The following is a 24,194-nucleotide window of genomic DNA, read 5'->3' on the forward strand; positions in this document are numbered from 1 at the left end:
TCAGGATCAACATCTTTAATAATCAGTCACTACAGTGCACAGAATTTATTCCATATTACACAGACTGTGTGGACAGTCACTGCCTCAGTCAAAAAGGGGAGAATTGCACTCTCAGCTCAGCTCTGATTCTCCGCAGTGACTTCAGTTGATTCTTTCCGTCTGAACTGAACTCATTCCCCCACAGCCTGAAAACACATGGAAATAAACCCATGGGTTAATGGTACAAACTGTAAACTGTTCGTGTCGCAGTTTAATACATAAACAAATCCCTTCAAACTGTTCCCATTCTGATACACAGCCCTTTCTCTGTGTGTTTATCACATTAAACACTGACACAAACACTCACCAGATCCCCTCCAGACTGGTGCAAGTCTGTATGAGGCGGCAGAGAGCGGGGACAGAGCCGTCTGTGAAGGAGTTAGACATCAGGTCCAGGTCCCTCAGTGAGCGGTTTGTACTGAGAGCGGAGACCATATCATCAGTGCAGTCATCGGTCAGTCTGTTACTGTGCAGCCTTGAGATCAGAGACACAGAGACATGACAGGGATCAGAGTAAACACAGTGTATAACCCACTGTCACTCACAGTTTGTTTGATGCCGGACAGGTTGTCGGAGTTCATACACACAAACACACACACACACCAACACACACAAACACAGACAAAAACATTGCCGCAGATACACACTTACTCTCACACACACAAATACACACAAACACATGACCCACAGAAAAATACGCACAAACAGTCACATAAACAGAGAGACGCGCACACAGACACACACATACACACCTAAATACACAAAACACACAAGCACTCTCACACAAACGCGCTCACACAGAAACATGCACAACCACACCCAAAAACACACCCACGCAAACACATCCGTACGCAAACACACACACAGAAACTCACACAAGCAAACACAAACACACACACAAACAATCAATCATTCACACAAACGCACACACATATGCGCACAAACACAACCGCACACAAACACACACACAGAAAAAAACCCACGCACGCACAAACACGCATACACACACAAACATACATAAACATTCACACAAACACACACAAATACACACACACAGAAACAAACAAACAAACAAACGTACACGAAAACAGACTGACAAACACGCACACACAAACACCCGCAAACATACAAACGCACATAGAGATACACTCAAAAACACACAAACACAAAAAGTACATCATGTACAAACAAACACACACATATAAATACACATACGTGGATACACAAAAACACACACAAATATACACACACACAAACTGACACGCGCACACAGAAACACACAACCACACACACACACTCACAAATGCACTGACAAATTCATAAACAGAAAATCGAACACACGCCAACACACACATACGCAAACATAAGCACAATCACTCACACAAGCACACAAACATAAACAAAATGGCACACAAACCCACACACATACATGAACATACACACATAAACAAACACATGACCCACAGACAAATACACTCAGTCATACACACAAACAAACACATAAATACTACACACACACACAAACACATTACCCACAGACAAGTAGACATACACACAAACACACACGTAAACACACTCATGCAAGCACACACACATACACACACAAACAAACACATGTCGCACAGACAAACACACACACACAAACAGAGAGATACAGACACATAGACAATCATACACAGAGAAACACAAAGAAACAAACACACACTCACAGAAACTCAAACAAACGGACACACACAAACACACGCAAACATATAGGTAAACAGACACACGCAGAAAAAAGCACACAATTACACACACACATTGGCATACACAAACATACAGAACCAAACACGCGAAAACACACGCACAAATACACAAAGAAACACACAAACAAAGACACACAAAAACAAACTCACAAATACGCACACAGAAAAACACAACACACAGTCACACACACACACATAGAAACACACATAAAGACAAACCGACACACACTCAAAAACACATAGACAAACAAAGAAATATAAAATCAAATACAAACACAGACATAAACACATACATAGATTCACATAGACAAACATACGCAAACACACACACACACAACACACACAGAAAAACACACAAACATAAGTACACATACACACAACCAAACACACAAACGTGCAAGCACACAGACACAACCACGCACATACCCGCAGATGCGCACACACACTCACACACACAAACACACACACGCAAATACACAATAACATCAATACAATTGCATTCACAGAGCGCCTTTCACGTCGGCAGGACGTCCCAAAGCGCTGAACAGTCAGGTGTCGGGGCCTGAGCATGGGGAGGGGTGGGGAGGGGTGGGGAGGGGTGGCGAGGGGTGGCGAGGGGTGGGGGAGGGTGGGGAGGGGTGGCGTGGGGTGGGGGAGGGGTGGCGAGGGGTGGCGGAGTGGTGGGGTAGGAGTGAGGGAAGGCAGAGAGGTGTGAGGGAGACCAAAGGCTCGATCGAAAAGAAGGGTCTTGAGACCGACCTTGAAGGAGACAAGAGAGGAAGTGAGGGGAAGGGACCGTGGGATGGAGTTCCAGAGAGAAGGGGCAGAGAGGCGGAAAGCCCGGACACCGATGGGAGGGCGGGTCGGGCGGGAGACATGGAGCAGCCCGGAGCCCACTGGACGGAGGGAGCGGACAGGTTGGTAGGGAGTCAGCAGGTCAGAGAGGGGAGGAGGGGGCGAGGCCATGGATGGCCTTAAAGGTGAGGATGATGATCTTGAACTCGATCCTCTGGGATACACACACACAATCGCACACACTAAAACAAACACATACTCACAGAAACACACACAAACAAACACACACTCACAGAAACACAAACAAACGGACACACACAAAAACACAAACATACACGTAAACAAACGCACACGCAGAAAAAAGCACACAATTACACACACACACATACACAGGCATACACAAACATACATAACCATATACGCGAAAACACACGCACAAATACACACAGAAACACACAAACAAAGACACACAAAAACAAACTCACAAATACGCACATACATAAACACAACACACAATCACACACATACACATAGAATTATACATAAAGACAAACAGACACACACTCAAAAACACACAAACAAACAAAGAAACACAAAATCAAATACAAACACAGACATAAAAACACATACATAGATTCACACAGACAAACATACGCAAATACATACACACAAGCACACACAAAACACCCACACACAAACACACACACAAAACACCCTCAAACAAACAAAAACAGAACAACGCACAAATGGAAATACACATACACACAACCAAACACACAAACGTGTAAGCACACAGACACAACCACGCACATACCCGCAGACACGCGCACACACTCACACACACACAAACACACACACGCAAATGCAAAATAACATCAATAAAATTGCATTTACGGAGCGCCTTTCACGTCGGCAGGACGTCCTAAAGCGCTGAACAGTCAGGTGTCGGGGCCTGAGCATGGGGGAGGGGTGGGGGAAGGGTGGGGAGGGGTGGGGGAGGGGTGGGGAGGGGTGGGGGATGGTGGGGAGGCGTGAGGGAGGGTGGCGAGGGGTGGGGAGGGGTGGGGGAGGAGTGGGGGAGGGCTGGCGAGGGGTGGGGGAGGGGTGGCGAGGGGTGGGGGAGGGGTGGGGTAGGAGTGAGGGAAGGCAGAGAGGTGGGAGGGAGACCAACGATCCGATCGAAGTGAAGGGTCTTGAGACCGACCTTGAAGGAGACAAGAGAGGAAGTGATGGAAAGGGACCGTGGGATGGAGTTCCAGAGTGTGGGGCAGAGAGGCTGAAAGTCCGGACACCGATGGGAGGGCGGGTCGGGCGGGAGACATGGAGCAGCCCGGAGCCCACTGGACGGAGGGAGTGGGCAGGTTGGTAGGGAGTCAGCAGGTCAGAGAGTGGAGGTGGGGGCGAGGCCATGGATGGCCTTAAAGGTGAGGATGACGATCTTGAACTCAATCCTCTGGGATACACACACAGAATCGCACACACTCACAGGAACACACACAAACACACACAACAACAACAACAACAAGATTACAGTTGTATTTCGCCTTTCATGTCGGACGTCCCAAGGCTCTGAGACACACACACACTCACAAGCACAAATTCACACAAATACACACACCAAACACACAAACACACACACAAACAAACATACACAAAAGCAAACACAGTCGAACACAAATACACACAGAGAAACAAAAACCCCGCAGAAACACACACACGCAGACAAAGACACTCAAATAAACACATCGAGACATACAATATGCAAAGATATACTCAAAAACACACACACAAACACAAACACAGAATCAAACACAAACACACACACAAACAATCGCTCACACAGATACACACACACTTACGAAAGCACTCACAAAAGCACAGACCCACATACACAGGCAAACGCACACATACACACAGACACGCAAACACACACTCACACACACAAAAGCATATGCATTGACACACACACACACAGACATACACACACGCAGTGTTGTCATCGATTAATGTTAACGTGTGGTTTAAGAATCGAAAATAGAAGTGCAAAGGCGGCAAAGCTCAGTGACTGAAGGCAGAACCCAAAACAATGGCAACATAAGGTCAGGACTTACAAGGACACAGAAAGTCCTTGTGGTTAAATGGAGAATTTAAATTGAAACATATTATGGACACAACCACACAAGGAGTTGTTTTTCTTAAAAAAAGACAGCTTTGGCTGGAGATATTAAAGTGTCTTTAAACAAAGGTGTGTTAGATATCTCTCGGGAACGGTAGCGGAGCAGAGCGAAACACGACCAGTGCTGTGACAGAAATCCGCTCGGTACCGCTTTGTGTCTTGTGTATTATTTTATTGTTTGATTTATTTGTGTATTTCCTGCTGTTTTGACCTGAATATAGTGACTGAACTCAACCAATTGGTAAACTGGAATCAGATCATTGTAAATTTGTTGGAGAGAGTTGCAAATGTTTCTAACAGCCACACAGACACAGAGACACACAGACAGAGTCACACACTCACAGACACACACATTAATCCATGTTGAGAGTTTTATGTAAACGATGGCTTGTGGCCTCACACTGTCACACCGATTCCTGTCACATTATTCAGCCGCACTGTTCAGACAGTCACAATAAACACATTGAGATATTGGAGTCATTCAGACTCTGGTGACACAGTGCGTTACTTACCACAGTCTCTGTATTTTACACTCCGGGTTCCTCAGAGCCTCACACAGTCGCTTCACTCCACAATCTCCCAGATTATTGCTCCCCAACCTGGACACAGAGACACAAACACAGGAATATAATGCAACAACAAAATACACATTGACATGTATATACAGGAGCCTTTCACGTGGGGAGCAAGTCCCAAGGCGCTGGTACCAGGGTCACACACACCCGAACATGTGCACACACACATATCACAGTCTCTCTCTCTCTAATTCTCTCTCTGTCTCTCCCTCAAAACAGTCACTACGTTTTATAATATATTCTCTTTCACCGTCTCTCTCTCTGTCTCCTTCTTTGTCTTTCACGTTTTGTCGCAGTCTCTCTCTTTCAGTTTCTTCTCTGCTTCTCCCACAAATCACAGTTGTTACACGTTATATCATCCTCTCTCTCACTGTCTCTCTCTTTCTCTCAGTCTCTCCGAGGCTGTCCCTCACTCTCTCTCTCACTCTGTATCTCTGAGTCATTTTCTCTCTCAGTCTCTCGCTCAGTCTCTTTCTCTATCTCTCCCCCAATTCCGGCCAATCTCTCCCTTTCACTCTCTCCTTAACCCTGTGGTCTGTTTCCCCCCAAAAACACAAATTCGCTACACTTTAAAATATATTTCCTCTCAGTCTTTCTCTCTCTCTCTCTCTCTCTCGATCTCTCTCTCTCTCAGTCAATCTCATTCAGTCACTATCTCTGTCTCTGTCTGTCTCACTGAGAAAACATACACTCACTGCACATTATAATATAATCTCTCTCCATTTATGTCTCACTCAGTCTCTGTCTCTCTCTCAGTATCTCTCTCAGTCGCTCTCTAAGACTATGTCTCTCCCTCTCTCTCCCTCTCTCTCGCGGTCTCTTTTGACAGTCACTCTCACAGTCTCTCCCTCTGCCTCTCTCCCAGTCGCTCATTCTCGCCCTAAAGTCTCGCTCTCTCTCAATCTCGATCTCTCACTCCCTCTCTCTCCCCCTTTCTCTCATTCTCTTAGCCTCTGTCCTTCAGTCTATCTCGCTTAGTCTCTCTAACTCTCTCCCTCTCAGCCTCTCTCTTTCTCGGTCTCTCTCTCTCTGTGTCTCTCGGACACTCTCTCTCTCTATCTGTGTCTCTCTTCCTCTCCGTCTCTCAGACTATCTTTCTGTATCGGTGTCTCTCAGTATCGCTTTCTCTCTCACTTTCACAGTCTCTCTCACTCCGTGTCTCTGAGTCACTTTGTCTCTCAGAGTCCATCTCTGTTTGTTACTCTCCCTCTGTCGCAGTCACTTTCTATCTCTCATTCTCTCACTCAGTTTGTCTCTCTCAGTCTCCCTTTCACAGTCTCTCACTCTCTCTCAGTCTCTCTCTCTCAGCCAATGGATCTATCAGTCTGAGCCACTCAGACTCTGTCTCTCTCCCAATATTTCAGTCTTTCTCAGTGACTCTCTGATTCTCTCTCCTCCTTCCTTTCTGCTCTCTTTTTCTCTCACGCTGTCTCTTTCCTTCTTTTTGTCAATTTCTCTCACTGACTCTCTGTTTTTCTCTCTCTCTCACTCTCTCTCTATCTCTTCTCGCAATAACTCACTGTCATCCATAAAACACAGTGTCACTTTACTTTGTAATATCCCTCTCACAGTCTCGCTCTTTCTACGTGTTTCTCTATCATTCTCTTTCTGGGTCTCTCGCTCTTTATTTTCTCTCATTCAGTCTCCCACTCTGTCTGTCTTTCTCTCAGTATTTCTCTCTCTCAGTCTCCCTCTTAGTTTCTTTCTCACAGTCTCTATCTGATTCTCTTTCTCTTTCTCTTCTCTCAGTCTGTCTCTCTCAGTCTCACTCTTTACGTTTCACTTTCTATCAGTCTCTGTCTTTGTCTCTCGCTCGATTTTTCGCTACTCAGTCTCCATTCATTATCTGCCTCTCATTCTCTCTTTCTGCCTCTGTCTCTTAGTCCCTCTCACAAAAAAGTCACTACACGTTATATTTCTTCTCCCCTCGTCTCTCTCTTTCTCATTCCATCTCTCTCTGTCTTTCTCCCAGTCTCTGTATCTCTCTGTCCGTCTCTCTCTCTCGGTCCCCCTCTATCTCTTTCATAATATCTCACGAAATAATTTTTGAGGGGATTATTAACCCTGGAAACGCGAACTGCAAACTCTCTAACAACCGGATTGTGACTGACTGTGTGGCAAACAGACACGAGTGGAGTAAGGAAACATCCATAAGATTTTGCTCTGCCAGGAACCACCCCCAGGCACTCTCGCTAGCGAGGCGAGGGCTCTAACCACTGAGCTACAGGGCTCAGACTGCAGTGTGTGAGCAGACACAGGCTAACTCAGGGCTAAAGCTGTGTAGACTTTATTCTGGTGGAGGGTTTTGCACAGACGTTTTGGCTGTAAAGTTACCAACAAAACACTACCTCAGGACATGATTTCTCCACCAATGTATTTGCGTCCGGGAGCTAAAGCCGTTAGGGAGTACACATGGAATCATTGACCTGAGTGAGTTAAATATCTCAGGATTAGGGAGGAAGCCCCAACATTATACATGTCTGAGCCGGACACACACACACACATAGAACCCACAAACAGACACGCATACAAATACAAAAATACAAATACACGCACACAGATACAAACACAAACATACACCGTGGGACCAGAGTCAGATATACCCGCACAAGTGCACACACGCAAACTGTTTCTGTCCCTCACAGTCTCTCTCTCGCTCTCCGTCTCTCTCTCTCAGAACTTCAATCTACGTCTCTGAATCTCTCTGAGTCTCTCTCTTTCAATCTCCCAATCTCTCTCTCTCTCTCTCTCTCTCTCTCTCTCTTTCTGTCTCTCTCAGTCTCTTACTCAATCCGCAGTTAGGATACTTGGTAATATATTAGCTCTCACTCTCTCTCTGACAGAGTCTCACTCTTAGTCTCTCTCAGTCACTCTCTCTGTCTTTCAATGGCGCTCTCTCTCTCCCTCAGTGTCTCTCTTTTCTCTCTCTGTCTCTCCCACATATCACAAAGTAAGTGCACTTGAAAATATAGTTTCACTCCCAGTCTCTTATCAGTCCTTTTCTATCAGTATATCTCTATGGCTCTCTCGCAGTCTCTCTTTCAAACTGTCGTTCTCTCTCTCTCTCTCACAGTCAGTCACTCTCTCTCCAATACTCTCTCTCTCATTCTCTCTCTATATGTCACAGTCTCTCTCTCTCTCTGCGTCTCCCCAAAGCGTCGTCACTGCATTTTATAATTTATTTTCTCTGACAGTCTCTCTCTCTCTTTCAGTCTTTCTTTCTGTTTCTGTCTCTCCCCTTCTCTCTCTACATCTCCCTCTGTCAGTTTCACTCTCGGTCTCTTTATCTCTCTGAAAAACACATTCACGACACTGTACAGTGTATTTTCTCTGAGTGTTTCTCAGTCTCTATCTTCCTCACATTCTCTCTACCTACCTCAGTCTCTCTCTCTCTCTTATTCATCGTCTCTCACTGTCTTTCCCACTTAATTCAAAGTCAAAGACGCCTGATAATAAATTCTCTACACAGTCTGTTTCTCAGTCTCTCTTTCTCTCAATCTCTCTCTCACAGCAAGACTCTTCCTCGCTCTCTCTTTCTCTCGGGCTCTCTGAGGCTCTCGCTCAGTCTCTCTCTCACTCTGTCTATCGCTTTCTCAGTCTCTCTCAGAATCTCTTTATCTGTCTCTCCCGCGGTTTCTCCCTTTCTCTCTCTCTTTCGCTCGCTCTCTCTCGCTCCCAGTCTCTCTCCGTTACTCCAACAAATCACACAGTCAATACACTTTAAAATATTTTCTCTCACTGACTCTCTCTCTCTCTCAGATTTTCTCACTGTCGGTCTCTCAGTTTTACTTTCTGTTGCGCTCTCTCTCTCTCTCTCTCTCTCTCTCTCGTAGTCACTCTCTCTTTTTTAGTCTATCCCATTCTGTCTCTCAGTCGCTCACTGACTCTCTCTCACGCTCTGTATCTCTCATTGTCTCACTCTCTGTATCTCACCATCCACAAAACACAGTCACTACACTTTGTAATATATTTTCTCTCATAATCTCTGCCAATCTCTCTCTCTCTCAGTCACTCTTTCTCAATCTTTCTCTGAAATAATAAGAATAATCCTTGCATTTGAAATAGCGCTTTTCACGTCGGGAGGACGTCCCAAAGCGCTTAACTAAATATACTGTAAAGTGAATTGACTGTATATTTGTGGGCGAACGCGGCAGCCAATTGCGCACATCAATGTTCCACAAACAGTCGTAGATTGAAAATGACCAATTTTTTATTGAGTTTTTTTTGGAGGGATTATTATTAGACTCTGTGTGTAGTAAGGAAACTTGCCCAAGGTTTCGCCCTCTGCCTGGAATTGAACTCAGGTCTCTTACTTGCAAAACGAGCGCTCTAACCACTGAACTACAGGACTCCACGATTGTAAGTCAGTCTCTCTATCTCTCCCATGAAACACAGGCACTGCACTTTATAATATATTTTCAGTCTTTCTCAGTCTCTCTTCCTCTCAGTCTCTCGCTCTGAGTCGCTCTCTCTCTCTCTCTCTCTCTCTCTCTCTCTCTCTCTCTCTCTCTCTCTCTCTCAGTCTCCCTTTATGTCTAACTCAGTCTCTCTCTATCTAACTCAGAGTCTCTCTCTCTGCCTCTCAGTCTCTCTCTCTAACTCAGTCTCCCTCTCAGATTCTTTCTCTTTGTCTCTCCGAAAAAACACAGTAACTACACTTAATATATTTTCTTTTAGAGTCACTTTCATACTATCTCTCACTTTCCGTCTGAGTCTCTCTCTCTCTCTGTCTCTCAGTCTCAATCTCTCTCAGTCTCTCTCTATAACCCAGTCTCCCTCTCTGATTCTTTCTCTCTGTCTCTCCTACAAAACACAGTAACTACACTTTATAATTTTTTTTCTTTCACAGTCACTTTCATATTATCTCTCACTCTCCATCTGAGCGTCTCTCTCTCAGACTCTCTTTCTCTAACTCATTCTCTTTATCCCTTCCTTTTTGCTCAGTCTCTCTCAGTCTCTCTGTCTCACAAGAAAAAAGAACTACACTTTATAATATGTTCACACTCACCCTCTCTCTCAATCTATCTGTCGCTCACCGTTTCTCTCCCAGTCTCTCACTCCGTTTCTCTCTGAGCCTCTCTCCTTATCTCTGACTCTGTTTTGCTCTCTTAATCTCTCCCTGTCTCTCGCTCTGTCGCTCTCATTCTCTCTTTCTGACTCTGTCTCTCTCTTTGTCAGTCTCTTACACTCTCAGTCCCCGTCTGTCTGACAGTCACTCTCACATTTTCTCATTGTCTCTCCCACAAAACAGTCACTACACCTTATCATATATTTTGTCTCAGTCTTTCTCACTCTATCTCTCTCGTGTCTCTCAGAAAACACAGAGTACTATACGTTATATTTCCTCTTACATTCTATCTCTCTCTTTCTCTCAGCCTCTCTCTCTCTCTCTCTCTTAATCTCTCTCAATCTCTTTGTCTTCGTCTCTCTCTCAGTCTTGTCCACAAAACAAACAGACTCTACACTTTATAATACATTTCCTCCCTCAGTCTCTGTCTCACAGCCATTGTGTCTACCTCAGCCCAATCCTTTCTTTCTCTTTGGCTTTCACTTTCTCTCTCTCTCTTTCTCTCACAGTCTCTCTGCCTCTCGCTCTCTCTTTCTCTCATGAAGACGCTCTCTCTCATTCCCTCTCAATCTCTCTTTCTGACTCTCTCTCCATCTCTCTCTCGGTGTCTGTCATTCTCTTTCTCTCTGAGTCACTCTCTCATTCTCACTCTCTCAGTCTCTGTCTCACCCAAAAACATACTGTCGCTACAATACACAACATTTTCTCTGTCACAGTGTCTTTCCCTCTCTCCCACTCAATCTCGCTCTGCCTCTCGCTGTGTCTTTCTTTCATTCAGTCGCTATCTCAGTCTCTTTCAGAGTCTCTCTGAATCTCTCACTCTTTCCGTCCGTCCGTCTCTCTGTCTGTCTGTCACTCTTCCTGCCTGTCTGCCTGTCTGTCGGTGCGTGAGTGTCTGTCTGTATGTCACTCGGATACTCTGTCTCTCTGTCTGTCGGTCTGTCTCTCACTCTGTCTCACTATCTCTCTCACTCTCTCTCTGTCTGTGTCTGTCTGTGTCTCTCTCTGTGTATCTGTCTCTCTCTCTCTATCTGTCTGCATCTTTCGCTCTTTTTGTCTGTTTCTCTGTCTGTGTCTCTCTCTGTCTGTCTATCCCCCCCCCCCCACCCATCATTCTCTCAGTCTCAGACTATCGCTCGTTTTTTCCCTCATTCGGTCTCCCCTTCAGTCTCTCCCACAGTCTCTCGCTATGTCTCTCCCAGAAAACACATTCATTATGTTATATTTCCTCTCATAGTCTCTCTCTCTCTCTTACACTCTCTCTCTGTCTCTAATTGTGTGTCTCTCTCAGTCTTTCTCTAACAGTCTATTTCTCTTAGTCTCTCCAACAATCTTTCTATCTCAATCTCTCTATCTCTCTGTGTCTCTCTTACAGTGTCTCTCAGCCTCTTTCTTTCTCCGTCTCTCTTTCTATCTTTTACGCAAAACACACAGTCACCACAGGTTTTAATATATTTTCTCCCCAGTCGCTCTCAGTCTCTCTCTCTCTCTGTTTATCCCAATTTTGTTCTCTCTCATAGTCCATCTGTCTCAGTCTTTCTTTCTCTCGTCCGCTTTCTCTTTCTGCTTCAGTTTCTTTCTCAGTATCTACCTTTCTCTCCCATTCTCTCTCTACCAGGTTCACTCACACTATCTCTCTATCTGTCCATTGCTCTATTTTTCTCTCACTCAATCTCTCTCTCATTCTCTCTCTAAATCTCTCGCTCTGTGTCTCTTATACTTCCTCTCTCACTGCTTCGTTGTTTATCTCTCAGTAGCTGTTTCTGCCCCTCTCTCTCTCTGCCCGTCAGTCTATCATTCTCTCATTTTCTATCTCTCTCTCTTTCTTTCAGTATCTCTCCCAGTCTGTCTCTCTCTCTTTCTCTCGCTCCCTGAGTCAGTGTCTCTCTTTCTGCAACTCTCAGTCTCGCTCTCCATCTGTCGCTGTCTTTCTTTCATTCAGCCACTCGCTCAATCTCTATCAGCATCTCTCACAGTCTCTCGCTCAATCTCTCCCACAAACACACAGTCACCACAAATTATATTTCCTCTCACAGTCTCTACCCATGTCTCTCAGTCTGTTTATCTCTTTGTCTCTCTATCAGTCTCTTTCTCTCTCAGTCTTCCTCTCTCAGTCTGTCTCTCCCAGTCTCTGTCCGAATGTCTTTCCCACAAAACACACAGTCACTACGGTTTGTAATATATTTTCTGCACAGTCTCTCTCAGTTTCTATCTGTCTCTCTCTCTCTCTCTCTCTCTCTCTGTATCTCTCCCAGGCTCTTTCTCTCTCTCCTAGTCATTCATTCTCAGTCTATCTCTCTTTTTCTGTCCTTCGCTTATCTTTCTCTCTCACAGTTTCTCTCTCTCTCTCTCAGTATCCGTTTCTATCTCAGTCTCTCTCTCTCCCAGTCTCTGTCTCACAGTGCCTCTCCCCCTCAGTCTCTCTCTCGGTATATCGCTCTAACTTTCTGTCACTCAGCCGCTCTCTTATTATCTTTCACTTTCTGTCTCTCACTCTCTCTCAGTGCTTCTCTGCCTCCCCCCCGCCTCTCTTTCTGGGTGTCTCTTGCTGCCCACCTCCATCTCTCTGTCAGTCTATCTCTCTCAATCTCTATCTCCCTCTCTCAGTCTCTTTCTCTCTCGCAGTTACTCTCTCTCTCAATCTCTCGTATTTTCAGAGAATGAGCCAGAGGGAAACAAATGCGAAGTGACTGTGTGTTTTTCTTTGAGAGACAGCGAGAGAGATAAGGAAACAGAGAGAGAGAGACTGAGTGACAAAGAGAGAGAATAGGAGTGAGAAAAAGACTGCAAAAGAAATAGAAAATGAGACAGAGTTAGTGAAGAGAGGGAGACTGAGAGGGAGAATACATTATTAAGTGTAATACCTGTGTTTTGTGGAGGAGACATAGAGACTGACAGAAAAAGAGAGACAGTCACAGAGAGAGAGAAGCAGAGACTGTGTGTGTGTGTGTGCGTGAGAGAGCGAGAGAGACAACACAGAGTGAATTTATTAAAACGTGTAGTGACTCTGTTTTGTGGGAAATAGAGTGAGAGAGAGACTCAACGGAAGAAGCAGCGAGTGACTGAGATTGAGAGAGAGACTGAGAGTGAAAGCAAGAGACAGAAAGTGAGAATGAGAGAGAACGAGAGAGAGACGAGGAGAAAGACTGACAGCGATAGGGAGAAAAAGGCAGTGAGAGATATATATCCAGTGTATTTGCTGGGAGAGACAGAGAGAGAAAGATGGGGAGAGATTGAACAAGAACATATATGTGTGTGTAGCGAATCTGTGTTTTTTGGGAGAGACAGAGAAACATAATTGTTCGTGGAGACAAAGTGTAGCTGGTGTAAGAGACAGCATCAGATAACAATAATCGTAATAATAAGCCTTGCATTTGTTACAGCACCTTATCTGGACAAGACGCCTTAACATTCTGGGCTGCTGGGGCTACAGGGAGTGGGATCTCCCCAGTGCCTGGTCCTGGCAGCAGCACAGTTTACGCTGAGTCTATTCCAGCAGCACTGTAACCCTCAGTCAGTGTGTGAGTGAGGCTAATGTCTTGGCTTCTGCAGCCCGGCCTTTAATCACCAGGTTCTGGGCAGTGTATCTCTCTATTCTCTCGTTATCCAAACACTGTGAGCCCCAGACCTGGGAAAGAGAATCTCTGTGGCTGTGAGATCTCAGGAGCTGGAAATGGAGACTCTTCACCAGGGCCAGGGGAGCCCACACCTGTCAGACTGATGTCAGGCTGAGGGAGATGTGTTTGGGGTGAATTATATTGTATCAGTGTTATAATATTGTACTGGAGAGAGGGTGTGTCTGCTCCTGGATAAATGGGATGGCCAAGCCCTCGGGAGGTCTTTTTACCCTGGAATACAGCACTGAGGGAGGAGCTGCCGCCAGGAGGAGAGGACACAGGAATCCTCCGGCCGAACCACACGGTTCAGGAGAGTGAGCCCGGGTCCTGAGCTGGTGGGAAGCTCAGAGGCTTAGAGGTTAGAAGGGTGTCTGTGTGTCAGAGACTCTGTGGTCAGGAGAACCATCTCCTGTATGAATAACCATGAAACACCGAATGGCGTCTCTGAACGTAAGCTCTGGTCTGTCTGACCTGGGATCAAGTTACAATTTATTCAATAAAGTGAGCATCCCAGTCGGGAGTCAGGAACCAATCCCAATAACATCAGCAACCTGGGAATGCCACCGAAGGGCTCAGGGTGTGGAGCAGCCAGGTGTGCAGTGGAATGTCAGCCATTCACATCCCAATCCCCCAGGACAGGACTGTGGTGTGTGACGGCCATCACAGTGTGACCCACTGTTCCCTCCAGCTGTGTCATACCATTCTCCCATTGATCAGCTGGTGTTTAATGTCATTAAAGTCCTGGAGAATGGCTTTGAAATAAGAATAATAGGAATAAGATTTACAAACAGAGTAACTTACAGCAACTCTTGACACTTGTGCAGAGCAGGAACCAGACGCTGGAGACCCTCCTCCTGAATGTAGCAGTTCCTCAGATTCAGTTGTTTTATTGTGTCACACAGTCCAATGGCCTGAGACAACACAACACTGTCTATCGGTGTCAGTGTCAATGCTTTCTCTGGAGAGAAGTCACCAAATGTCAGTGTGTGTACAGAGCCCAGTGTGAGCTGTGCCAGGGCTTGATTCTGAGACTCAAACAGGTAGTGGAGTGTGTTCAGCAGCTTCCTTTTCCCAGTGACGGTGTCTGTGTCTCTGATCTGAGCTTCAACCTTCACTGTCAGCCAATCGATCACCGCGCAGGTTGTCTGATGGACAAATGGCCCAGAAATTCCTCCAGTGGCTGAGCTGCCCGTGGGGAGGAGAGACCCGCAACAAAGCGCAGGAATATCTCAAACCGGCCGTCCTTCTCCCTGTGAGCTTATTCAGGAGTTTCCGCAGATTTCCTGGATTCTGAGGCAGGAACTGAGCGAGTGCGGCTACAAACTCCTGGATGGTGAGGTGCGGGAATGTGTAGACCACACTGTGCTCTGAAGACTCTCTCTCCACAAGTTCCATGAGAAAGCCAGAGAGGAACTGGGAAGGCTGGAGGTTATATTTGATCAGATCTTCCTCATTAAAGACAATGTTTCTCTGGGAGACTCCAGTGAAGGCCATCTCACCAATCTTCAGCATCACATCACGGGGGCTTTCCATCTTGACACTGTGATGTGATAGTATGTTATAAATATAATAGGAGAAGAGTTGTGTGACTGTCTTGGGAACTCGCTGTTTGTTGCTGTGTTTCCGTGTGAAGAAGGGACCCAGAGACAGAGCGAGGATCCAGCAGTAGGACGGGTTGTAGCACATGGTGAGCAGGAGCTCGTTCTCCTCCACGTGGCTGTAAACAGCAGCCGCCACCTCCTGATCTTCAAAAAACTTGTGAAAATATTCCCTTCTCTCTTCACCCACAAATCCCAGGATTTCAGCCCAGACACTGACCTGAGCCTTTGCCAGTAAATGTAATGCAGTGGGGCGGCTGGTCACCAGCACTGAGCAGCCTGGCAGCAGCTTTTTCTGTATTAAACTGTACACAATGTCAGAAACATCACAGAGGAATTCAGGGTCTGTGCACCTGCGCTGAGGCTCTGTGTCTCTCCGACTGTCAGCGAAATCAATCCTTGCCCTGAATTCATCCAAACCATCAAATATAAAGAGCAATGTCTCTGGGTGTTTCCACAGCTCATCCAGAACACCCTGAGGTAAGGATACTGCTCCACGATCAGGCGGCTCAGTGTTGTTCTGTCGTTAAGTCTGTTTAAGTCTCGGAATTTAAAAACAAATACAAAGTGGAAGTGAGGATAGATTTTGCCTGTGGCCCAGTCATGGACAATCTTTTGAACCATGGTTGTTTTCTGAATCCCAGCCACTCCACTTACTACTGCGGAAGTCCCTGTGAGAAAGTCAGATCCGCTTCTCTGAGAAGAAGGTAAATGACTTCCTTTCGAGAAGCTGCTGTGGAACAGTTTATCAGTTCGGATTTTTTCCAGCTCTCCCCGGAGCTGCTTCTGTCTCCACTCCTCGTGGTCTCTGCCTCTCGCCAGCAGCTCATGTTCTACCAGTTCCCGGTCACGTACATCAGAAATAATAGTTAACTGTGTGTAGCGATCAACCAACTGAAACTCTTTCACCTTCTGCTTTATTAGGATGGTCTTCACTACCAGTTTCTCACATTGTTTGTGTAACGTCTCCTTGTGCAGTCGCTGAATGGCTTCATGTAGAACATTAAATAATCATAAATTAATCAGCCTTATTGAACAATAATACTTAGATTCAGTGTAATGCCTTTCAAGGCAGGAGTACTGCCCAAATCGCTGCACACGATTTGTTGTTAAGTGTAGTAACTGTGTTTTCTTGGCAAACAGAGCAGCCAATTTGTGCACAGCGATGTCTGACAAACAGCTGTGAAATGAGAGACTACTTTTTTTCGAGGCATTATTGGCCTGGAAACTGGGAGAGATAAACTCCCTTCTCTTTTAAATGGTGCCGTGGGATCTTTAAAATCCGCCTGAACAGGCAGAGAGGACCTCGGTTTAATATCCAAATGATGGCATCTCCGACAATGCAGCCCATCCCAGAACTGCACTGGATGGTCAAGACAGTCTTGTTGTTGTGAGCTTAAACCCACAACCTCTGACTCCGAAACAACAAAAGCACCATCTGAGCCAGGCAAACAAGTGTTGAACCATTTGAATTTCCATGGTAGATTTTCGGCCATTGTATGCTGACTTGTGAGAAGTCATCTCTGACTTATTGTGGAAAGATCATTCCAAATTAATATTTGCTGAAATAATTTAAGAATCCAATAAGGAACATCCCACCCCGACCCCCTCCCCACCGATCCTCATCTCCCTCCTCTCCGCTACACTACCCTGCCTCCTACCCCCCTCTCCCCTTCGTACTCCCCTCTCCTCTCCCCTCCAAACTATCCTCTCCTCTCCCTTACATAATCCCCGTTGCCCTCTGTAATCCCCTCTCCCATCCATAATCCCTTTTCCTCTCCCCTGCATATTCCGCTCTCCTCTCCCCTCTACACCCCCCTCTTACCCCGTACTCCACTCCGTACTCCCCTCTCCCCCCATACGCCCCTCTCCCCTCCATACGCGCCTCTCCCCTCGATACTTCGCTCCCTTCTCCCCTCTCTTCGTTTATGTTTTCTGAATATCACCAGTGAATGGTAAACTGAAAAACTGTATTTCAGAAGTCTCGAAACGTGACCCTGTCACATACCTCTCAGATCACTGGGGACGTCGGGTACACTACGATTAATCGTCACTTCATCCACGAGACTGGCACCTGTTTGAATAGAGTTAATGACATTAGTTTGAAAGAACGGTGACTCAGTAAAATGTGAACGGAGGCATAGCATAACATCACACATTACCTTGCTGCTGTATTTCAGTCATAATTTTGTTCAGTTTGGGCAAAGTTGGCCTCATTTTCACAAAGGATTCCCACATCACTTTCCGGGCCTGGGAACCTTTTCCCATCACCAGGTTCAGAAGGAGTTTGGAGCTTTCTCTCCTCTGCCCACTATTTGTGAGCTCAGTGAGTTTCTGCAGAGAGTGAGCAATAATATATTGAAGGTGGAGAGATCAGCAGCTCCATTGATGATTTTGCTGGACTTGCTAAGTCTCCCTCCACAAACTGCTTTCGGCTGTGATGATTCCTTTAATCATTTTCCCTCCCGTTCCCTTCTCAAATCCAGCTTGGGTTCTAACTTTCAACTCTCTAGTGCCTTGAGACTTTCTCACCATGTGAACGGCGCTATACAAACACAACATTTGTTCTCTCTTTTGCGGTTCTACAAACACTTCTTACACCACGCTGTACTGCTCCAACAGAATCATGTAGTGCATGACTTGCTCTATAACATACCTGGTATATTAACAGGTTATTTACTGTTCTATTGATTTCCTGATAACAGCAGTACATGGGCCATGCAGTCAGGCATGGTCTTTGTGAGACATGAACAAATGAAAGGGAAATGTTACAATCTGAGTGAAACCTACTTTGTGCTCCTGGGGGCTGAAACATTCCTTCTGTGTCAGCCTTGAGCTGATGTCCTCGACGCCTTCCTCAATGGCCTGTCCCAATCTGTCCCGGTAGAATTTTGTCAGTCTGTGCAGCTGGTATTCGTCGTAGAGTGCCAGAGTCTCAGTGAATAAAGTATTTGTACCTGTGAGCGACCAATAAAAACGTTAGTCAGACAATATTTTCTTATTATTCCCTGAAACATGTTTCAGGATGTATAACCAAGTTGATTGTTACAAAAGCCCAGAATAAATAAACCTCAGTTGGCCTAAAACATTGTTTAGAAGCTGAAGTCAGACAGCAATCAGCCTGGCACAGTTGGTATCATTCAAGCTCCACATCAGGGCTTTGGCTTCATAGTCCAGCCTAACAATCCACTGCAGGACTCCCCTCCAGATCTTTAGCAAATTATCTTCCGTATATTTCCCTGTTTACTGACCCACCCGCCAGTGGAAACAGATTCTACCTCTCAGTGGCATAACGGGATTTGAAAACGAGAGAGAGGATCTTCACGTCGATCAGTTCGGAAATTGGGAGCAAGAGAAGCAAAGCAATGACTGGTGGGATGGGGAGCAGAGTTTTGTGTGGGTCAGTATCCGGATGGCGGAGTGAATTGAATATTATGTATGGTGGAACTGTGGAGACCAGCAGGGAGGGCATTGGAAATCTGCAGAAGGGAAGTGCCAAAGTCGTGGATGAAGGTTTTGGCTGCTTTAGATGTGAGGTATGGAGAGAGGTAGCCAATGTGGTAGAGGGTTGATAAAAAAAGGGTCTGTTAACGGAACGAATGTGGGGGAGAAAGGAATGCTTTGGATCGGACCTAACACCTAGTATGCGCACGGATTTGATGAGTTTGAGGGAGAAGCCGGAGAGGTTAAGGAGTTCGGACCCTCAGGAAGAAGATGTTGAGACTGAAATGTGTGGGTTCAGCAAGTCCCCGATCTTCCATTCCACAAATTGGGAATTTGCTCAACCCCATCAGAGAATAACTGGCCTTCCAATTCCAAAGTATGTGCGATAAATGTGCACGTTTGTGTTTAAAGTTACTTAATAAACACTTTAGTTTTGTTCAATATCATCTCTTTATGACATTCCTCAAAAACAGTTAAAGTGAAGTCATTACCTGTTGGTGTGTTGCGGGGTGTCTGGTCCCCACCACGGGTCATAGCAATGCCCTGTGTTCTTGCACTTTGTTCAGGCTCCGTAGAGGCCATCTCACTTGAATCTCCCAAAGTGGTGAAAACGTATCACAATGTTGTTGAGGAACACCAGATGTGGTCGCTGTTTCAGTCACCCCAGATGTGGATGTGTTTATTAATGGTAACGGTGACCATTTAATTGAATCATTGGTTTTCTCGTGGCTCTGTATTTTAGAGATATGTTTCTTTACCAGCAACTTCCAACAAGTCGCTCAATTGCTCAATTGCTGCTAAGTGCAGCCCAGTTGGTCAGGTTCGCGACAGGTGTTGAGCCTTATTTACGTTTTTTCTATAGCGTCTGTCACAAGGCTAAAAGGAAATCCAGATGTGGTGGCTCTGGCAATATCACCAGGTTCGCGTTTCCAATGGACTGTCCTTCTTCCTCACATTTGACATTTATCCAGCAATGAAGTAAATCACAAGATTGACATGATGATAAATTCAGCAAATTAATTATATATGCTCAGATTTCTCACTAAAACGCAATTACACATAAATGTACAAACGATTCTTGCAATTGTTTTCTTTCAAGTCAGGAGGATGTCTAAAAGCATTTCGCCGCTTACTGTGAATTATAGTGAATCAGTATTTTGTACATGAATGCAGCAGCCAATTTCACAGAGGGTGCGAGATAGGGAGGGGTGCGAGACAGGGAGAGCGGTACAGGCAGAGCATACAGTGTGGGTCACGCCCACACTGCACACACGCACAGTCCGGGATAGAGCACAAAGTGTCTGCTCCACAGTTGGCCACAGTGAGAAGTCAAAGCGTTTTTGGTCAATGGCTAAAGCCGCGGCTTCTTGTTTTGTATTTGTCTCACAGTTTGTACAGAAAGACAAGAAACTAGGCGCTGGGGATGTGCAGAGCTGAACCCACAGCCTCTGTCCCTCTCTCTGCTGCTGACAGTCACAGCACGACAGCAAAGGGCAAAAACAACATGGAAATCAACACACCTCAAATATAACATCAACACACAGCGAAAGCTCAAACTGGGGCTGTTTGTTTCACTGACAATCGGACAGTTGTGAATCGAGATTTAGTGTATGTCCTCTGATAAATTAAGCTGAAAAACCATGGTGCGTTGAGTTCACTTATGTCACCACAATCAGGGCGTTACCCACACAGCCCAGAGCTGCAGCTTATATCGTTATTAACAGAGAAGCAGACCCTCAAAATGGCTGTCACAGGCCCGGATACAACAAGATGTCTGCTCTCAGCCACTGAGGCCTGGTAAAGCCTGGTGTGTGCCACCACCTCCATATCTACACACACAGACACACAGACAGAATGAGAGTGATACATATAGACAGAGAGAGACACACAGAGAGAGATACACGCGGACATCCATCGAGAGAGAGATTCACGCTGGTAGAAAAAGGGCTGTTGCCAGAGAGAGAGAGAGAGAATGGGGTGATACAGAGAGATTCATACAAACATACAGATACAGAGCAGAGAGAGACAGAGATACACACATGCAGAGAGACACACACATTCACAGGCACATGGTGGTATAGAGAGGGTGACATACACACACAGATACACACAGGCATAGAGATGGAGAAAGAGACACATGAATACACTCACACACAAGTGCAGAGAAACAGAGACAAAGAGAGATACAATCACACACGGAAAGCAAGAGTGGCACCACAGAGAGAGAGAGGTATGCACACAGACACACACACACATTAGCACCGAATTGGAGACAGAGACACACAGAGAGAATGTTTCTGAACGTGATGCGATGTGTGTATCTCTCCCTAATTCTTATCATAGCTGTCACAGGCCTGGATAACACACAATGACTACTCTAGACCAGAGACCTGGTAAAGCCTGGTGTGTGCTACCAACGCCGCACGCATATACATACACACACATAAACACATAGACACACATACACAGACACGTACACACACACATACACATGCACACACAAAGAGCCGATTAATCGTAGAGCCACCCACCCATATACACATAAACAAAAACACATGCACTAATGCGCATACACGTACACACTCAAACACACGTAGATAGAGAGAGAGAGAGATGCAGAACCAGAGAGAGATACATATGGAAAGATATACAAGCAAACAGAGACATACAGAGACACACAGAGTGAGATTCACACAGATTCACAGCACGCACTCACACATACACACATACAAGCACACTTTAATGCTACAGGTGTCACACACAGGCCGGGACAGGTAAGGGATACAGTGTGGGCACTGTCCTCCATGCTCCACAGTTGGCCACAGTGAGAAGTCAGAGCAATTTCAGTCAATAACTAAATACCCGGCTTCTTGTTCTGCATCTGTCTCATTGCTTATACAGAAAAACAGGAAACCTGGTGCTGAGTGTACTGACCACAGGGAATGTGCAGAGCTGAACTCACAGCCACTTGTTCCTCTGCTGCTGATAGTCACAGCACGAGAGCAAAGGGCATAAACAACATGTATATCAAACACAGCTTAAATAAACCTAAACTTATAACAACAGCTCAAAATGGAACTGTTTTCACTGACAATCGGACGGTTAAGAATGTAGATTTCGTATAAATCCTCTTAATTTAAGCTGTAAAGCCATATTACATTATGTTCAGTTGTGTCACCATAAATAGAGAGTTACCCACACTGCCAGGACTGCAGTTTATATCTTTATTAACAGACGAACAACAGCGTTTCCATAAATGAACCAATTCCTTTATGGGCCTCAGTGAGATTCAGCAACAAGAAACTGACTGTAATATCAATACACACACAGTCAGAGAGAGAGAGAGAGAGAGAGATACATACAGCCAAAGAGAGTTTGATATAGAAAGATAATTTGGACACATAGGGACAGATAGGGATACACAGAGAGAGAAACACACATAGTCAGACAGAGAGTTAAATAAAGACAGAGACAGATACAAATACAGACTGGACAGAAACAGAAATACGGTACCACACAGACAGACATGTACGGACACACACAAACAGAGTTAACCGCACAGATAGATACAGAGCGAGGGAGAGAGATACAGATACTCACAAATACACACAAAGTCAGACGGAGATACAGACAGACAGAAGATAGACAGAATGGATTATTACACACAGAAAGCCATCCACCAATTAACTAACAAGTGAATTCCTACTGACAGCTCGGTAAACAGGGGTGAGTTGTGTGTGGGGTAAAGAAACTTGCTTGAAGTTTTGCCCGGACCGGGAATCGAACCCACGTCCTATTGTTTGGGAGGCGAGTACTATTTTGCCTGTGCTCCAACCACCAAGAAATCAACTTCAATTTCAAGATCCTCTCACTCATTTCCAAATCATTTAATACCTACGCATTACCCTCACTGTACGATCTGCTTAACTCCCCTCCCACCTCCCCCACTCTCCTCTGCCAACCACTGTCTCCACGTGGCTGGCTTTGGCCTCCTAGTTTCCCCCCACCCCCCACCCCCAACCACCTCCCAGGGCCTGCGTTAAACTTTCGGTGCCCACTCCCTCCTCACCTTCAAGTCGTGCCTAATCGCCTTCCATTTTGTTCGTGCTAACTGTCACCTATTCCTCCCTCTCCCCTTAACTTGGGTGCAGACTCCTCCACTGTCAAGCGCTCCAGGACGCTACCCCCGCGTGTAGGGCGCCATGTAAATTTATGTTCGTGTTATCAGCTACAGGACTCCAAAAATCTGCAGATCAAAAGTGACCTGGTGCTGAGGTTAAACATTAATGTAAATGACGTTGAGATAATTAATGCCCTGAGCCTACCTCGGTGCTGCTCTTAGTGCCCAGTTGTTGACGGGAGTGAATTCCCTCCTCCTGGCCTCTCGCTCTCCGAGCTATCGATTTCCTGTTCAGAGAAAAGGATGTGTTCACTTGATGGTTCTGCCTCAGACACAATAACCTACAAATCTGTCTGTCACTCTGACCAACTTCTGGTGACAGAATCTCCTCTCTGAATCATGGTTTGCTGCAGTTCCCATTAGTGAGCTGGAAACATCTGTTTGGTTTGGATAAAGAGGATCCAACGCCCCAATGACCATCTTTATAGAAACTGCATTCTGCAATTAAATTATACAATCCATGTTTGTTTCAGACTTCTGACACACCACCCTATTCGCCACACTATCCCTGATATTCCTGAGCCTCCCAGTAAAGAATCCTGCTCTGTATCTGCATCACTGCCTTGGGACATCCTACCGACGTGAAGGCACTATACAAATGTAATCTTGTTGTTTGTTTTTGTTTCTTGTTGCAGAAGGGTCACCTTGGAGCTGAACTGGCTGCAAGGTAACATGCCTGGCAATGGAATATGGGAATCAAGCCAGCCCTGTGTGACAGTCTCCAGTCCAATTCCTGAGCCAGGGGTAGCCGCAGTATTGCAGGGCTCACACTGCTGATGACAGCATATCCCAACCTGGCCCAAGGGCAGGACCTGGAAAGGCAGACCGGTCACAAGGGGCAGCAAAATCAAAAAAAAAATGGGCAGGGAGGAGAGGATTGCAAAGTCGAAGCTTGGTCGGGGGCTATCGGTTGGTGACGAAGGGTGGGATTGGGTGAGGATGGTGGTCGTTGTGGGG

At 45.8% G+C, this 24,194-nt stretch overlaps 1 protein-coding gene across 1 annotated transcript; it reads right to left on the reverse strand.

Annotated features, from left to right (window-relative positions):
• LOC103173734 (NACHT, LRR and PYD domains-containing protein 3-like) lies at positions 1 to 23,790 on the reverse strand. Its single transcript, XM_042346170.1, has 11 exons — positions 23,383 to 23,790; positions 23,127 to 23,303; positions 19,549 to 20,002; positions 18,404 to 18,570; positions 17,776 to 17,947; positions 17,622 to 17,687; positions 16,133 to 16,602; positions 14,817 to 16,088; positions 5,268 to 5,354; positions 347 to 514; positions 1 to 185 (listed from the first exon to the last, which is right to left on the reverse strand). Exons 3-8 carry the CDS (start codon positions 19,637 to 19,639, stop codon positions 15,120 to 15,122), a joined length of 1,935 nt encoding a protein of 644 aa, XP_042202104.1. The 5' UTR covers positions 19,640 to 20,002; positions 23,127 to 23,303; positions 23,383 to 23,790; the 3' UTR covers positions 1 to 185; positions 347 to 514; positions 5,268 to 5,354; positions 14,817 to 15,119.
• Between the last annotated feature and the right edge of the window lie 404 nt (positions 23,791 to 24,194).

This window comes from Callorhinchus milii, unplaced genomic scaffold (genome assembly GCF_018977255.1).
Source record: "Callorhinchus milii isolate IMCB2004 unplaced genomic scaffold, IMCB_Cmil_1.0 Scaffold368, whole genome shotgun sequence".
In the NCBI taxonomy this organism is placed as follows: domain Eukaryota; kingdom Metazoa; phylum Chordata; class Chondrichthyes; order Chimaeriformes; family Callorhinchidae; genus Callorhinchus; species Callorhinchus milii.

Excerpts from the sequence above, each read along its gene's own strand:
- LOC103173734 (XM_042346170.1), bottom strand. The coding sequence starts at position 19,639 with ATGGCCTCTACGGAGCCTGAACAAAGTGCAAGAACACAGGGCATTGCT. Across the intron at positions 18,571-19,548 it reads ACCCCGCAACACACCAACAG|GTACAAATACTTTATTCACT; the intron begins GTAATGACTTCA and ends GGTCGCTCACAG. Across the intron at positions 16,603-17,621 it reads CGTCCCCAGTGATCTGAGAG|CCATTCAGCGACTGCACAAG; the intron begins GTATGTGACAGG and ends TTCTACATGAAG.